Source organism: Engystomops pustulosus, chromosome 7 (genome assembly GCF_040894005.1).
Source record: "Engystomops pustulosus chromosome 7, aEngPut4.maternal, whole genome shotgun sequence".
Classification (NCBI taxonomy): Eukaryota; Metazoa; Chordata; class Amphibia; order Anura; family Leptodactylidae; genus Engystomops; species Engystomops pustulosus.
Genome location: NC_092417.1, coordinates 37,418,977 through 37,437,859, shown reverse-complemented (window position 1 = coordinate 37,437,859; position 18,883 = coordinate 37,418,977). Strand labels below are relative to the sequence as shown.

General features: G+C 43.5%; 1 protein-coding gene across 15 annotated transcripts in view; it reads right to left on the bottom strand.

The window, feature by feature from the left end:
• Nucleotides 1-18,883, bottom strand: part of RYR3 (ryanodine receptor 3) — a 434,191-nt gene that overhangs the window by 48,550 nt on the left and 366,758 nt on the right. For all 15 annotated transcript variants that reach the window (XM_072115452.1, XM_072115453.1, XM_072115457.1 and 12 more), the window contains 8 exons: nucleotides 12,311-12,358; nucleotides 11,994-12,093; nucleotides 10,586-10,665; nucleotides 8,724-8,800; nucleotides 8,365-8,438; nucleotides 6,530-6,547; nucleotides 4,477-4,557; nucleotides 3,425-3,513 (listed from right to left, as the gene is read on the bottom strand). In XM_072115452.1, coding sequence (XP_071971553.1) covers nucleotides 3,425-3,513; nucleotides 4,477-4,557; nucleotides 6,530-6,547; nucleotides 8,365-8,438; nucleotides 8,724-8,800; nucleotides 10,586-10,665; nucleotides 11,994-12,093; nucleotides 12,311-12,358 — 567 coding nt within the window. The remainder of the gene's footprint in view (nucleotides 1-3,424; nucleotides 3,514-4,476; nucleotides 4,558-6,529; nucleotides 6,548-8,364; nucleotides 8,439-8,723; nucleotides 8,801-10,585; nucleotides 10,666-11,993; nucleotides 12,094-12,310; nucleotides 12,359-18,883) is intronic.

Below are 18,883 nucleotides of genomic sequence, written 5' to 3'. Positions count from 1 at the left end.
ATCACTGAATATGGCGGCCCTGAGCTAGACACGCGAATTGCCGCTAACTTATGGCCACCATTGCCTTAAATTATACACAGTCAGGCTACGTTGAGTCTGGAGTGCTGCACCTCAAACTATAGAGCAGGTCCTATTCCTGCATGTGTTGCTGTGTGGTCCTCGGCTCCTATGGAGGCAACAGCTGGCCTAAAGCTGTTGCCCAGAAGTGATTTTGGTCCATCACTTGCATGATTTACAGGACTGAACTTAAAGGAAACCACCACGGAATTACCTATTAAGAGGCTACTGGGGCGGGAGTAGCCAAAGCTGAGGCTACACGGCGTGGCTACTCCACGGCGCTGTCTCGCCTCTAAAGCCGGAGCTACTGCGCATGCGCAGAACCCAGCTTCGCAGACAAGTGCACACAGCTACATGGAGCTGCATGCTAAGGATGTCACGGTAGGCGGAACGCAAGAGGCCACTAGGGCGTGGAGTAGCCGCACAGTGTAGCCTCAGCTCTGGCTACTCCACGCCCCAGTAGCCGCTTTTGAAAATTTGCATATTACCACAATTAAAGTTTTAAAAAGATACAGGGGACATGAGGATTAGCCCTTAAAAGGGCTGTCCTCAAGTACAATAGAGGCACCTACCACCCAATCTACCTTAATAGGTAATTCCGTGGTGATAGGTTCCCTTTAAAATCAATTAACTGAACACTAGGGGGAGCTCAGGAGAACATTGCATATGGCAGTGGTGGCGAACCTATGGCACGGGTGCCAGAGGTGGCACTCAGAGCCCTTTCTGTGGGCACCCGGGCCATCGCCCCAGCACACCAGACAGAACTCAAAGAATCTTCCTGCAGTTGTAAGCCAGTTAAAAGATGCTGCTTTCAGACATATTTTGATAGTGACTTCTCTACTTCAAACTGTAGGAATAGGGAGAATGAGTAGACAGGGCCGAATTATCTTTGGAGGATTCTCTGTGTACAGATGGACACCGGAATGAAGCTTAAGTGATGCAAATTTTCCATCTTTCTACTGTGTTGGTGTCCTCAGGAGGCCAATCTGTTTGAAAGTTGTTGAAGAACAGGGAGCAATAAACTACTGCTTGAATATTTGGTTGGCACCTCACGATAAATAAGGGGGGTTTGGGTTGCAGTTTGGGCACTCGGTCGCTAAAAGGTTCGCCATCCCTGGCATATGGTCTTGAAAGGGATATCCCACCATGACAGCTTAGCACCTACCGAGAAGATTTGTAATATGTGTTTGTTTGCTGGGAAATCTTACCTTGAGTGTTGTGAAGGTCACACATATAGGTAAGTGCTCCATTCACAGATTATGGGAGTGATGTCAACAGACAAACTCTGTACTTTGTCACCTTTATTAGGGCTACAAAGACTGAAAGTGGCAGCGGTGGGCAGGTGCTACCATCACTTTTTATACAGTGAGAGTCCTAGTGGCCAAATTCTTATCTTACAATAAGTTGGGGTAATGGGACTACCCCTTTAATGTGTTCAATATAAAATCAGTGTATATGAGGCTTGTCCTAGTGCTGACTGCAGAAAAAAATTACAGCTTTATCCACCTTAGATATTAGGATAATAATCAGCACCCACTCTACTATCTATATAAATTGTAATCACTATATAGTAATAGTCTTTGGCTGTAAAACTTCTTTGTAGGGTCAAAAGCAATATCCATTTCCTTTTAGGTTGAAATCCTGACTCCCCAAAAATGGCCCATTTAGGGCTGTGGACATGATCCATGTGATGGCCAAATGTCCTAGTTCCACTGTGACTCTTCTAACCAGAACTTACTAGTTCTAGGTGTTCCAGAACTACTGCGGCTCCTCTATCCTGTACTATGCTGTGACTATAGGGAGCTGCCGGCTTGGGATAAGCCCCCAGAGATTTTTTTGGATAAAGTAGACGGATAACATAATATCATTTTAGCACATAAATATGGACAGGGATTCACATTTGAATGTTTCTATGGTTAAAGGAGCCAAAAAGAGCAATTCATGGTTGGGGGGCATTTGTTGCTCCCTTTGTCCTTTTCTGGAAATTGCTCTTACATTGTACAGTGTTAGATTGTTACAACATCAAAGACGTCCATTATTATAGGGTTAACTGCAGACAATATCACATTTCTGATGCTAAACAGTAGCAGATGTAAAATATCCCAATGCATTATACAGGGAATCAAATTCCCATTGTACGAGCCGAGGCCAAACCACAATAAACCTGTTGATTAAACATGTTGGAGCGGAGCAGCTTTAGCTGAGATTTCTCCTCTCGCTGCTGTTTGTTCTCTTTTTGATTACTTTTTATCGCCCCCCCGCCTTCCCACTTTATATGGGATTGGAAGCGTGTCCTATATTTTACATTTAATGCTAATGTTATATGGAGAATGTTCCCTTGTCCCTATGTGGCTCTGCAGACATATAAGGAAGTATATTTAGGCAGATGTTTCATGGTTTGCTACACACCACATAATAGACTGAGATTTGGAAAAATGCCACTGCAGTTTTTAAAGGAAATCTACCATCAAAATACATCATGATAAACCAGGGACATTACTCCTAGATCCAGGCACCGTGACTGTGGTAATCTACTTATATTTGCTATTCATTGCCTCCTTCCTTTGAAATCAACTTTTAAAATGATGATAATGAGCCAAAATGACTTTGGGGGCGTTTCCAGAGCTCATCCATGCTGTAGCTTCACAGGCTGTTAACACTGTTCACTTCCCCCTCCCACTGTGTGCTGAAACTTCCTCTGCTGTAGTGAGATTACATCAGGCAGAGGGAGGGGGAAGTGCTCTGCACAGCGTAACAGCATGTAAAGCTAGAAAGGGTTTTTAATGCCCTAACTGTTTAGTGGTGTATACTCTGGTGACCATACAAAGAAAAGCTACTATCAAAATCAGGAAAATAAACCAGGGACATTACTCCTGGATCCAGGCGCTGTGACAGTGGTAATCTTCTTATATTTGTTACCCATGGCCTCCTTCCTTTTACAATCAACATTTAAAATTTTGCTAATGAGAGGCTCTTGGTGTTGTTGCCAAAACTCCATCGTGCTGTAGCTTCACAGGCTGTTACACTGTGTGTAACCCTCCCCCTTTTCCCTGAGCACTCCCCTCCTCCCTCTCCATGCTGTAATCTGCTGTAAGCTCCTGCACAGTGTAACAACCTGTGAATTTGCTAGCCGGCCCCTCTGATTCATTAGCATAATTTAAAATGTTGATTTTAGAAGGATAACAAAAATAATAAGATTACTGCAGTCATAGTGCCTGGATCTGTGAGTAATGTCCCTGGTTTAACTGCAGGAATGGATCATTCAGGAAGGAAGGGCATTATATACTCCAATCCCTTTGAATCAAGTTATGGCTTTGGCTCCAAAAATTCATCAAAAAAACTACAAAGAGAAGTTACTTTACGATACCTGTAGACGTAGAAGGTAATCCACCGTGCTGATGATAATATTCACTGTTGTCGTATTACCCATTTGGGTTCTCAGGAAGTTCTGAAAGTCTGAAAGAAAAACACAAAAATGTCTTTTTTTACGTATTCTATGCATTTTATTTTTACATCTCAGAGGATTCTAATTTTATTTGGCAAAAGAAAAAAAAATCTACAATTAGTTGAAAAGCTGAGTTTTTAAGCACAAAAAATGTGCTGAAAAACTTCCCCTCGGCTTATACACCAGTCAATTAAAAATGGCCAAAAAAAAAAAACTTATTTACTCACCCTCCGGTGGCCCCGATGCGCAGCGCTGCTCCCCCGATGTCATCGCAGCTCCTCTTCTTGCTTCCGCGCCATCTTCTGTCTTCTTTAACATCGCGTTGGGCGCCGCCATTGTTCTTCTCCCGTGCGGCGCCTAGTAAGACGTCAGCAGCGGCGCGTCATACTAGGCGCCGCACAGGAGAGAACAGTTGCGGCGCCCAACGCGATGTTAAAGAATACAGAAGACGGCGCGGAAGCAAGAGGAGCCGGCAAGCCAGAAGAGGAGCCGCGCGGACATCCGGGGAGCAGCGCTGCGCATCGGGGCCACCGGAGGGTGAGTAAATAAGTTTTTTTTTTTTTTTAAATTCTGGGCTGACTGTATACTACTGAGGGTAAGCTGTATATTATAGGGGGCTGGCTGGCTATGTATTTGGCTTGGTCTGTGACCAATGCATTTCCCACCCTCGGCTTATACTCGAGTCAATAGGTTTTCCCAGGTTTTTGGTGGTAAAATTAGGGGTCTTGGCTTATACTCGGGTCGGCTTATACTCGAGTATATACGGTATTAGTGTTACACCTGGGCTGTGGTGCCCAAAGCCCAAAGCAGACATATAGATGAGACATGAGAGGTAGAAGCCCTGGTAAATTTTCTGAATCCGGACCCATGAGCCTCAGAACCAGTGATGACCAGTAAGATCAGTGTCTGGGTACAGTCATTATTCTCTAATGATAAAACGTATCCATAATTCCATGATTTGCTATTTAACTTACCGTTGTTGTGCCCTTCACAAAGAAGTTGCAAAAACCTGAAGAGGTCTCTTGTAAATTCATCATTCTGCAAAACTTTCTCGCCTGGAAGAGACAACCAGTGTCACAAGAATAAAGGCGAAATCCATTGTATGTATCTTTAGAATATAGAAATCTCCTCGGACAGGCAATATCCATACACCATTCAAAAGGTAGTCAAAGTTTTATGTTTCAGACACAGTGCAGAATAAAGGGTTATCATTAGCCCTCACTAATCACATAAGTTCTGCAATACACCATTCTACCTGTGGAGGCAGTGCAGGGAAAGAAGAACTTATTCTGTAGTTGACCCTCCTGATCCCAATTAATCACAGGGGATCCAATAGTAGTGGCAGCTGTGATCATTTTATACCTTTCCTCATGGACGGACATGAAGACTGTTTCATGATACTATGTTACAAGGCAATATCCTATGTGTGTTTATGTGGTTGTATTGTGAATTGCATCCAATGGGGGACAATTACTATGGTGTTTCTGCCTTATTTGTGGTGCTCTCACCACCTCTTCTTCTTTCCGAACCATCAATTAGTAATCGGTGCCAAAAAATATGCAAATGTCTGCCTCCACTGACTCTGCCCCAAATAAGGGTGTGGTTTTGAGGTGTGGCAACTCCAACACAATGATTGTGTCTCTTTCATTTTTTGGCACTGGAAAGCGGCGGAGAGTAGACCAAGAAAATATTAGTCTAGCATAATGGAAGCTGCTACAGTGGAACAAGGTGGAATTGTTGCATTGGATCCTTCCATTCCCTGAACTTCAAATTCTGCAGGGAGTTATGGAGATCAAGTTTCCTGCTGGCCCCCTGTAGTACTGCACCATTAAGTGCTGGAGAACGTGGAGAGACAGTAGGGGAGAGACCCAATGTATGAGCCGTCGGACCAGGTAGGTTACTGATGTATTGACTGTAGTGGCCACTCCTGCAATTCCTGCTCAGCAAATTCTACAACTGCTCCACATATTTGTTGAAAATGGTCCCAGAGCCATGTGCAGAGCCACAGAGGTTCCACTTTGTATTAATGGCCCCCAATGTGGTTTTCTTTAGCAGGTTGCAATATTGTATTGAATTTGTTTCTTTAAAAAATTGTCCTTAGGCTGCACTTACACAAATGTATGTCTGCCGGACCATAGCCGGGCGGTCATACGTCTGGTGCCATGGAGAGGAGGAGGGTTGAACTCTCCCCTCTCCATAGAGATACATGGCGCTGTAACACAGTGTGCTGCACCGTACTGCTCCGTATTGTTCCGTGCGCCCATTGCCAGCCCATTGCCAGTCGTGTGAATGTTCACACATTCCTTCTGGATTGCATTTCAAAATGTAATCCAGGCGGAACAGGGAGGGGCTCGGCTCAATTGAATATGCATTGCAATAGAATATATCCTCTACTGTGTATGGGTCCCACACTTTATAATGCCCATATGGTGGCCCTTCTCATGGTATAAAGCTCCCTTGCTCTCCACATACACCCAGGACATAAAGAGAGTTGAAGTTGGACTATGCAGTTTGCCACTTGGGACAGGGCCCAAATCAAAGCCGTTACTGCTGTGTACAGGATGGTTGGAAATCACTTACAGAATGATCCCCATGCTGACCCTGGATGTGGGCATAGTGGGGTATCCAGACCTAGGTCTGGGTCCGAGATATATACAGTATACAGAATAACACTTTAAAGGGATTTGATTATGTGTATAACATAACTGCTTTTTATAGCACGACACAAAGCACATAGCCTACAGTATATTTAGGTCCACGACATGAGGGGAATATGTTATACAATTATATTCCCCCAGAGTGGTGAACCAATAAACGTACTTGAAGACACAAATACAAAAAAAGATCTGGCAAAAGGTAAGAAGTGAATAATTAGAGATGAGCGGATAACTAATGTCCGCAGGCGGGTGCTGATAAGATGAGGGGGGGGGGGCAATGCATCCCTCAGCACGCCATGTAGATTGTAACTAATGGCGGCAATGAAATGTAATTAGGAACACACTTATCTGAAGCTGCGGCATCACTTACCTCGTTCCCGGACAATGACTGCATGTACATAGGAGAGAAGAAGATGGAGAGTTAGGAGGTTACGCTTTCAGAATATGTCAGATATACAGTTCAGTGACAGGCAACAAAATGAACCCTAATGTCTTCTTTACGTGACCTGTGATGTGAAAGCACAAGAAGGCTCAGTCCCTAAACACTACGACAGATCACACATGGAATGGATGGATACACTGGTTCTGGTTCACTGCTTTTATTCTTTGTTCTCAAGTGTTGCCTGGATGTGATGTCAGGGACTGTGTCCAACTATTTCTGACTGTGATCCTTTCAACAGAACGTAACCCCTATGGACTGGATGATGATATCCCAGTATGGTCTCTGGGGCTCCACATACTAGTTCTGGGTTATGACAGCCACCCGTAAACTTAAGAGAAAGTCTTTTCTTTTGTCTCCTGTTTGCATCAGAAAAAAACTATTCATAATTTTTTAACACATATAATTATTATTACAATTTTTACTAGTTATTTTCCAACCCAATCATTCCACGGAGACTGCCCTAACCAAAGTCTCCAATGACAACTACTCTGATCTCCTTCTTCTTCATCTCTCCTTTGCCTCTGTTGACTCTTTCCTAGATCTCCTCTTGGACTTTCCTTGTATATCACTCTCACACCACCTCTTCACCTTGCTCGCTTTCTGTTGGCATCCTACAAGGTTCTGTCTTGCGACTCCTTCTCTTGTCCATCTACACTTCTGGCCTAGGACAGCTCATTAAGTCCCAATGGCTCTCAGTACCACTCCCATGCTGATGACACAGATATCAGCTCTCTTCCAGCTAAAATTCCACAGTGTCTATCCATCATATCTTTTTCTACCTCAAGCATCCCTCCCACCAGACATATCCAACACAATTCATGGCTATACACAATACAGAGTCCCAATAGTCGGCTTCTTTGTAACCTTTGCCTTATTCTTCCAGCCCCATATCCAAGTCCTTAGTACAAACTGAAGCCTCCACCTCTCTTGCATCCGATCCTTCATCTACAAAATTCCTAGTGCATGCCCTCATCATCTCTTGCTTGAACTACTGCAATATTTTCATCTGTGTCTTCCAGCTAACTACGTTACACGTCTCCAATCCATCCTTAATCCATCCTCTCTGCCAAGGTGATACATCTCTCTTCCACTTTCTTCCCTGCCTCTCCTCTCTGCCAGTCTCTCCACTGGTTCCCCATTGCACAGCAAAATCAGTTAAAAAAAAACTAACCATGACCTACAAAACCATCAACAACCTGTCCCCTCCATATATCTCTGAACAAATCAGCCAATACCTTCTCACAAGTAATCTATGTTTCTTACAAGACCTTCTGCTTCACTCTATCACCATCCGCTCTTCTCACAACTATCTCCAGGACTTCTCCTTGCATCTCCCATACTATGGCACTCTCTATCAAAGCATAGAAAGCCCCCATCTCCCAATCCCTCAAACGTAACCACAAAACCCATCTGTTTAGAATTGTCTACAACACGCAATACCTGCTCTGCTCCCGCACCTCGTGTCTCCTTCTACCCTCCCATATAGATTGTGAGCCCTCACAGGTAGGGTCCTCCTTCCGCTTGTCTCCTGATCACTGTGGTTTTTGTATTTTGTACTTGCATTTGTCTTATTGTAATGTATGTGAACCCCTTACTGATTGTACAGCACCATGGAATCAATGGTGCTCCATAAATATTGTGAAATATCTGTGAATTGGAGGGTCACTTTAATCAATAGGTGAAAGAGCCATAAAAAGAAAAAGCCAAAATTGAGTTGGAAAAAAATAAATGCAAGTGCGTCAGAGACCTTTCATTATACTTACGTGTTCCTTCTTCTGTGACCATTCCAAGGCCTTCCGCTTTGTTCTGTCTTTCAAATGCATTCAAGTCAAGAACACTGACCCGAAAACAAACAAAATAAAAATCATCCTTATATCAACCCATTGTATGTCTCAGAGTTTTGTAATGTAAGACTATAGAGTTGACCTTGGAGAGGCTTGTAGTGTAGAGCGTGGGCTCGAGAATCCTGTGGAGTCTTGGATTGTGATTCACATGGTTAGTGTAGCATTTCACGACCACAAGACTCTTTTTTTCATGTTCAGCAATGGATAATAGCAGTGATACACTTCCCAAGGTCAAACCATGTATAATCTATGCAGAAATGTACATGGGATGTACTTACCTGCATGACATCATTAAGCCGGACAAGCTCTGGAAAAAGCCAGCATCCTTCTTCTCTTTTAGGTAATCTAACATTTTCTGTGAAAAGCAGCAGATTAGTGGTATGTTACATTAAAATCAACCCTGACTTCTCACTATAGACAATGTGTAACATGTCCAAGTAGAAATATTCAATAACTCAATAGTATTTACAAAAAAATCTAATTATTAGCATAAAACCTGCCATGTTAAAAATGCAGTTCATACTGCAGGCAGCATGTTATAGAGCAGAAGGAGCTGTGCAGATTGTCCATACTGTCCTATATGCAGGCAGCATGATATAGAGCAGCAGGTGATAAGCAGATTGTACATAGTGTTCTATCTGCAGGCAGCATGTTATAGAGCATGAGGAGCTGAGCAGATTGTACATAGTGTCCTATCTGCAGGCAGCATGTTATAGAGCAGCAGGAGATAAGCAGATTATACATAGTCTCCTATCTGCAGACAGTATGTTATAGAGCAGCAGGAGATAAGCAGATCATACATAGTTTCCTATCTGCAGACAGCATGTTATGGAGCAGGTAGAGCTGAGCAGATTGTACAAAGTGTCCTGTCTCCAGGCAGCATGTTATAAAACAGCAGGAGATAAGCAGATTGTACATAGTGTCCTATCTGCAGGCAGCCTGTTATAGAGCAGGTGCAGGTGAGCAGATTGTACATAGTGTCCTATCTGCAGGCAGCATGTTATAGAGCAGCAGGAGATAAGCAGATTATACATAGTCTCCTATCTGCAGACAGTATGTTATAGAGCAGCAGGAGATAAGCAGATCATACATAGTTTCCTATCTGCAGACAGCATGTTATGGAGCAGGTAGAGCTGAGCAGATTGTACAAAGTGTCCTGTCTCCAGGCAGCATGTTATAAAACAGCAGGAGATAAGCAGATTGTACATAGTGTCCTATCTGCAGGCAGCCTGTTATAGAGCAGGTGCAGGTGAGCAGATTGTACATAGTGTCCTATCTGCAGGCAGCATGTTATAGAGCAGGTGGAGGTGAGCAGATTGTACATAGGGGCAGATTTACTTATCTGGTCCCATCGCAATCCCGCGGTGCACTGTCCGACGAGGATTCAGGTCCGGCGCGATTCACTAAGATCATGAGTCCAAGTTCCTGCATCTGTCGCTGCCACGCCACGGTCCGCCGGAGTTCATCTGCCTCTACCCGGTGCTTGATCTTGCGACACAAAACCTTTTTTAAATTCTGCGGTTTGTCCGAATCCGTCGGGTTATCTTATGGCCCGGGCCCCCGATTTCTGTCGTGCGCCAAAATCCCTGGGCAATTCGGCGCAAAACGGAAATATTCGGGAAACCCGATGAAAGTGCGGCGTTCGGACCCTTTGTAAATGAGCCCCATAGTGTCCTATCTGCTGGCAGCATGTTATAGAGCAATGTGACAGGTTCCATTTAAAGTATCAAGGTTTATAAACCAAGCACACTGACACTAGCAGGAACTGTTCTTCTTTTAGCTTCTAGTGCCCTGGGTCTTACAAAAAAGGCTTTTAAAATTAAGCTAATGAGCCAGAGGGGCTGTGGGTTCCATTGGTGTTAATGGAGCCTGAAGCCCCTCTGGCTCATTTGCATAATTTGTAAAGCCTTTTTTTTTTACTTAAACGCACAGAAGCTTAAAGAAGACTGGATCCGGCTAGAGGGGGCAAACACCAGTATGTCTGTGTGGGTGGTTTACAATCCGTGACCCTGGTGGTAAATGTCCTTTAAAACACCCATGAGGTCAACTTTGTCTTATAATATATATTATATATGTGGATACACTTTACATTTCATTTCTCTCATTAAATAATGCAGGGGAGGCAGGGAAATCATCTTACCTGTTGCACAACTGTATTTCCACCGTTCAGAATTGATATTCCAAGTTTAAGTGTCTCTACAACCATCGGGGTCATCTCACCTGTGGAAGGAAAGGACAACAGGGAACCTGCTTCTTATTTCCCAAAATAACTTTCTTAAACTTTTCAAGGTGGAGGTCAGCCGCAGCGAGCATCATAAAATACCACTGTGACCTATGTCTAGCAGCACATGAACACTCATATGGAAGTTCACGACTATCCTTAGGTAGATGTGGAAGACAGATTTTAGTCTCTGATCCTTATGTGATGGCCAGCTTGCCTTAAAAGTCTACCTCCATCTTTTATCAACTTGCTAGAATTGTGTTTTCATTTATTAATCTGCTGTACATGATAAACTATGCCCCAAACCCCCTGCATAGCTAAACTGTATGATTGGTCAAACAACCAGCTTGTGGACTGCCTGTAGCTGTCAATAGAGAAAACATGTATGCAGTAAGATCCCAAGCCCCCTCTTGTGGTGGTTGCAGGTAGCTAGAATTTTAGCGTTTAAAGCATACCTCATATTACAGCATTTTAGTTTCAATAGTGTTTAATAGGATATTTGTTCAATAGATATTACAGCATTTTAACAAACATTGAATAAATCAGTAGTCCAGAGTGCAGGGCAAAGTTTTGTTTGGAGACCACCCTAATGCCTAGCTCCACTCCAAATAGCAGAGAAAGGAGCTATTGTGCGCTTAGCATACTGACAGTAAAGAAAAGGTAGGTTAGCATCCTGCTCCCCCCCCCCCAGTTCATCAATCCAAGTGGTCTGAGAACATCACTGTAGGGTCCCTGCCAAATCTCTAGTTTGCAGCCCTCTCTGTAATAGTGGGAGGAGACCTAGCTGCTGTGACTCACTCCTCCCCCTCTCATTTGCATAAAGTTTCTATGTAATCTTACCCCACAGTTAGGCTACATTCAGACATCCGTATGGGGGACGTATATATACGGCCGATGTATATGTGGCCGATATACTTCCCCCATAGGCGGGAGCGCTACGGTGCTGCATATGTGCGGCACCTTACTGCTCCGTTCCCCCTTGAAAAGATAGGACATGTGCCGTGCGCCATATATCCCTATGGAGAGTGGCGGGGTGAGCAGCACTCACCTCCTCCTCCTTTCCCCGCGCGCTGACGTGCTACAGTACGGCGGGAAACGGGCGACTGAATGTACCCTACGTTTCATTCTGTCCTGGTAGCAAGATGGAATTCAGCAGAGATTTCAGAATAAGAAAGTCAATTTAATCAGGAAGGGGGGAGCATAAAAGGGGCAAAGTAGAAGGAGAAGCAGGAACTTTCTCCTCCATCTAATTTTATGAATTCATGATGATCCTCTAACGTTGAATGTTTGGAAGAGAAGACTGTAAAGCGTAAAGATGTCTTATTACCTTTACTTGCACTGATCATCTGTAAAACCATCTCGGCAGCCCCCCTTTCATGAAGACGGGCCTGCTGGTACAAGGTTTTCTGTTTTTCCATTTCTTTCTCCTGTAAACGGACATGACAATAAGGAATGGATTTGTTAGGTATGACACAAGCAAACCCTCCTATGGATAATTAAGAATACTATGTGACAAGTCTATCTGCTAGGGAATGTACAGCCGCAGTGATGAAACATGCCTGGAATTATCTAATAGAAGGAATCACATCTCTTGTAATCCTAAGAAACAGCCAAGAGCAAGAAGAAAAAAGACTATTATCTTACTTCAAACGTCTTCTCTTTTTCTTCATCTTCCTCTTCATTTTGGCAGCTCTGCAATTGGAATGAGCAGAACATAAACATAGTAAATTGTCCTTGGAGTAGGAGAAGCAAATTGTAAACCAGTGACATGCTTTGTACTGAGATAATATAGAGCAATACAGGTAAACCCAAACATACAAAGACTACAGTATATTAACACTATAATGTTTTTTAAGAGCGAAAGTCTTAAATGATTACAGACAGTCCCTGAGTTAACGACACCCGACAGACGACCCCCAGTTACAGACCTTTGCCCCCTCTGACCTCTGGTGAAGCTCTCTGGATGTTACTATAGTCCCAGACTGCAATGATCAGCTGTAAGGTGTCTGTAATGAAGCTTTATTGATAGTCCTTGTTCCCAAAAGAGCTCAAATTTGTAAAAATCCAATTGTCACAAGTACAAAAAAAAATACTTTGTCCGGAGTTACACTTACACAATTTACTTGACCCGACTTACATACAAATTCAACTTAAAGGGCACCTACCACGCAGACGGCAGGCTCGCCGGACGAGGGCGCGCAGCTACGCGGAGCTGCGCGCCGAAGAGGGGTGAGTAGGAGGGGTAAAGTGGGTACCGGGGCGTGGAGTAGCCGCCTCATGTAATCTCATATGCGGCTACTCCACGCCCCGGTAGCCGCATAAGTAAATTTAAATATATGTGGAATAAAAGTTACCCAAAAAGTGAGGGGACGTGAGGATTAGCCCTTAAAAGGGCTATCCTCACGTCCCATTGATGCACCTACCACCCAATCTACCTTTATAGGTAGATTTGTGGTGGTAGGTTTCCTTTAAGAACAAACCTACAGAACCTATCTAGTACATAACCCGTGGACTGTCTGTAGTTAGAAGTGTTGATCTCTTTCTAGAAGGGATTATAAGATATTTCTATGAGTTCATTTATTCTAAATTGAGCAGAAGAAATTACTTCGCAGAAGTAGGAGATTCCCTTTGGCCTGCTCACTGCTATATTTCTTCTTTGTTCTATGTACAGTCGCACTAGAGGAGCCTCCAGACACAGGCTCCTTATTTTCCAGGATGGAAGTTAATCACTTAACACTCATTTTATGGATTGGCCCCAATTGTCTGATTAATGGCACAACCTGCATATTAATACAAATGCTGCAGTGATATGGATGTGAATATATTCTATATAGAGATAGGGTGGACCCTCACACGTCCTTCAACAAACCTCAGGGTGCATTCACACGTCCAGTTTTCAGATGCGTTTTTCAAAGCCAAAAGCAGGTGTGGACCATAATTGGTAAGAACATCATAGAGGGATGTCTACTCCACTCCTGGTCTGGACATCAGAAACTGCATCTGAAAACCTGAATGTGTGAACGCATCCTTACTCTTTGCATCTTCTAATTTGGATCATTCCACTGACTCTAGTTTTCCCTCTAGTTCCCACCATTCCAGTGCAATCTCTTCCATTATTTCTAGGTGTCTATTGTCAGATGGGTTGTGCCAGGCTTTAGCCCAGAACCGCCTATTTGGCAGTAAGAAGCCTAAGTAGTATAGTTTAATGGTGGTTTCAGTACCCAGTATACTAATTTGTCTTTCCACTGTCCAATGAGCTGGACCAGATTCCCTGGCACCGCCCATCTGACAGTAAAGCTGAAAGTAATAACACTGGTAGTGATAACTCCAACTATTCCAGGATTAGTGGAGCAGCACTTATTAAGCGATGCAAAGATTGGAGATTAATAGAGGTGATGAAAGGTCCTCTTTCAGGGCACAAGGAGCCCCAGTCCAATGTGCATCCAGATAAAGCATGGAATAAATCCATGGGATAGGACTCAAGCTGTGGATAAAACCTGTTTTGTATCGGATGCAATTCCGCGCGGCTGTTGCCACTATTTGTGATGTAATCATGGTGTGATTTGAGCAATGATAGATGCGCAGCATAAAATAAGCTTCCCACTGAGTGACATTTACATTCTTTATATCGCATCCAATTTAGATCTTTTTTGCAAAAAAAAAAAAAAAAAAAAGCAGTGCCGATATGTTTTAAGCGCTCTTGGGGATCAACTATTTGTAATAAAATACATATAGTATTTCTTTCAATCTCATGAAGTGTCAGTCAAACGACAGCACTGTTTAACGGAAGAAAAAGCAAGAACCAGCGGCGCACCTTGATGTGCGGTGAATACAACGTGATTTATTCACCCGGCATAGCAATGTTTAATGTACCATCTGTGCTTTACATAAGACTGGAGGCTCACTTAAAGTGAAAATGTTGGTTACTTTCTGCTGCCCTATATGAGCAGGAGATAGTGGGATGCTTGAAATATAATTTTTTAAAATATAAAAAGCAGGACTCCTAAGAGAGTCCTGATTACTCCGCCCACCCACACAGTGATTGGCAGTAAGAGTCCTGATTACTCCGCCCACCCACACAGTGATTGACAACCACAGTGAGAATTCTGATTACCTCACCCTCACACAATGATTTACATTTATAGTCCTGATTACCCCATTCACACACAGTCATTGGGCGTGAGAGTCTTGATTAACACACCCACACACAGTGATAGTCCACCTTTCTCTGCCGACACATAGGGGCTCATTTACTAAGGGTCCGATCGCAGCACTTTTGCACCAAATTGCCACGCGATCGGATTCTGGCGCATCGGCGCCAGCTTTCACGCGACAGAAATCAGGGAGCGTGGCCTTCGGACAAGCCGACGGATTCAGAAAGACCGCGGAATTTAAAAAACCATTTGTGACGCAAGATCAAGCACTCACATGCTTGGAAGGGGTATTACTGATCAAGGATATTTGGATTGGGATTAGGACAAAGTCAGTGCTCTGGGATAATGAAATCATAACTATATTTCTGATAACCGATTATTACATTTCCAGGTAAATCATCCACAGATCAGGTTCCTTGGGGTTGGGTCAAGCTTTAAGGCGCATAGATTAATTCATGGTAGTTTAATTCTCTTAGTGCATTGTAGCTTTTAACTTCTTTCTATATATAAATCATCTGCTAGGAATTTTCTTCCACCCGTTTGCTTCTATTCATGTCTTTCTTTTGACTTTCGGCTTGCCACCCACCGCTGCTCCATGATTTGTCATGTTGGTTTGAAACGTCTATCTCAGAATTTCCCAGAACTATGTGTCTCCCACCTGTGTGTATGAAACCCTCGGCGCATTTAAGTTTCTATCTCTGAAAAACCAAACCGCTTGCTTGAAAGCTGCATAATAACACTGACATCTCTCAATCTAAACATCCACAGTCTTCTTTATCAGCAAATTACCAGTGAAGAAAAGCATTGTTTCTCTAATACACTTTATTTTTCCGCAGACAAAATGGAAGCCAATCTGCTAGGAAAAGATAAAAAAAAAAAATAGCCAAAAGAGACAAAGACATTTCTCGTTTTTTTCAATCACAATAATCATGAAAACAGCAAATCAATGCAGTAAATAAACGCTGACCACAAAATGTTACGAGCTCGGATAAGCCAAGCTTAAAGCGGCTTATCTCTAGTGCCGGTGTACAAATGTAATCCAATCAGATGTAGACAATCGCCAAGACTAGCGGCCTGAAAACGCTCTTTTATTGTGGTGACAAAATTACACAGACGTACAGTATGACCACATGCGTCTCCAATGACACAGGGTTCAGCTTATCCTCTCCTAAATTCTACAAAACCACTTCAGTGCCTGAGATGTTGGATGATATCAAAGACCTTGTTACCGGATCTTTGCGCCGCTACAAGGGAATGTATCAAGGATGTGTAAGTAGTTCTCAAATCCCGACCTCACTGAATCCCAGCCAATAGTATTGTTACCGCCACAGGTTACCTAGTAACACAATGTAATGCTGATTACAGTTTTATTTTCTTGCTGTTATACTCACTAGTGACCTTGAAACGTTTTATGTAAATGACATTCTCACACAAAGAGTTTTATAGCTCCTTCTATGATGGTGCAGACATAGGGGCAAATTTCCCCGATCCGGACAGTCCGACAAAGATGACGTCCGGCGCGGACTTATAGAAGTAAAGGGTGACTTAGTATAAATATATGAGAGGTCAATACAGAGATCTCTCCAATGAGTGAGATACCCTGCGCTGTAAGAAGGGAGCATTCTCTACGTTATGGGACTCATTTACTAAGGGTCCACGGAGCACATTTTTGCTGGGTTTCCCGCCGATTTCCAGTTTGCGCCGCATTTAACAGGGCATTTTGGCGCACCGCCGCGGGCTTGCATGCGGCACAAATCAGGGGACGGGCCGTCGGACAACCGGGCCGACGGACTCGGACTACGCGCCGGATTTAACATTTCAAATTGTGTCGCAAGACATGCACTTACAAGCACCAGGAAGAGAAAGGTGAACTCTGGCGGACCTCGCCGGTGAAGCGATCCCTTCCATGGTTGAACTTGATGGACAAGTGTCTTTTTTCAACCGTATAAATTATGAAACTATGGTTGCAGGAACTCGGGCGCACGACCTTAGTGAATCGCGGCAGAGCCGAATCCTCGTCAGACAACGCACAGCTGGGATCGCGACAGGACCGGGTAAGTAACTCTGCCCCATTGTCTTTCATCCTGGTGGTATATGACCATTAAGTAAAATAGCATTGAGCCAACAGCTATCTTTTTTTTATGGCCTTAATACGGCGACACACTGCATCCATCCGTAAAAACTTTTCCATGTGGTGGATGGATTCCATGGGCCAACCACAATTTCTGGGATGGAAAACCTTGTATCATATATCCCATCAACAATAGCGTTTTGTGTATCTATCTATGCTTGCAATGGCATGAAGAATACACAATGGAAATCACCCTCAAAGAAAGTGTGACAAAGGTGAGCTCTGTGTCAATGACAATGACATTTCCTGGATTTATGTTCATGGTGTTACAATGTTATTTGATCTCTTTTAAAAGGTTTTGGACCCAGCGTAAAACTGTATGTGTTAATTACAGCTTATTATATGTTTGAAACTCCTTTTAATTGTGTAAAACTAGGGTTTTCCATATTAGTCAAGCTGACTATTAGCTTGTTTCCCACCACTGAATGCAGCCAGATGGCAACAAGGGACCGTCAGTGGGATCTGATATGTCCAGTGTTCATCCAGCTATGCCCTATAATTGCTTGTAGATCCTAAGGTGCTCCTAAGTTACAGGAACATTGCAAACAGCAAATATGCTACACTGCCAGCTCACATCATTGGGCTTCCTTGTCATTCTGTACCTCAAGGGTCTTCTCCATGGCTCACTGGACCTTCTCCAGCAGCGAATGCCAAGTCTAATAAGCCTTCTGTGTGGTGTCTTGGTACTTGCACTGACATACATCCTGATCTATCTGCTTACATCATCTGTGTAACAGAAGTGGCAAGCGCCGGGTCTCCGAGGCCCCGTCTTCACCATTATGACACAGAACCGTCCCAGATGATACACAAACTGTGTGATCTCACATCATTATAACCTATGCCGGGAAATATCACAGTCTTCTTCAAGTCCCATGCTGAGGGTTGTAGTTATCTCTGCTGTAAGGTGTTCAGGTGATGAATCATTTCTGCGGCCTATACCATGGCCTGAATACCAAGTCCTTGCTTGATAAGATCCAAATTATTAAAGCTTCAGGGAATTTCCTTGTCACTGATGTCCACAGATTCTCACACACCGTGAATATGGAGCTAGGCTAATTTATTATAAATCTGAGGAAAAAAAAGCCATAAGGTCCGGGATTCCTATTTCATGACTGTAACATATGGTCTAGGATTTCTGTATAACTCCATCATTAGACCGGATGGCGGCACAGCTATAAGAAGGTATCAGCAGCTTCTCGAATTTCTCTTTTCTATGACGCTCTTGTGGATTAATATAACATGATAATTTCATCACCACAGAATGTGTAATTCAGCAGTTACTGTATGGCGAGTCTATGGGGGCAATCGTAACATACCACATATGCCGTACAGGAATTCAAAATGACCTTATTACATGGACAATCCAGGTCCCCTGCTGCTGGAGATGACCTTCCATAGAGGACAATATAGGGGGATGTAGTTCTAGTTAGCTTATGGCTGTTGCTGTAACCATGCAGCACCACTGAAGTGAACTGAGTGCAGGTTATTGATAGTGAGAGTCCTGATTACTCCTCCCACACACAGTGACTACAGAAAGAGTACTGATTACCCCACCCACACACAGTGATTGGCAGTGGGTCCTGATTACTCCGCCCACACACAGTGATTACAGAGAGACTCCTGATCACCCCACCCCCACAAAGTGATTACAGAGAGAGTCCTGATTACTCCGCCCACACACAGTGATTACAGAGAGAGTCCTCATTACTCCACCCATACACAGTGATTACAGAGAGACTCCTGATTACCCCGCCCCCACAAAGTGATTACAGAGAGAGTCCTGATTACTCCGCCCACACACAGTGATTACAGAGATAATAATAATAATAATATAATAATTCTTTATTTATATAGCGCACACAGGTTACGCAGCGCTGCACAAGCATGTCAAATTGGAGAGTCCAGATTACCCCACCCACACACAGTGATTAC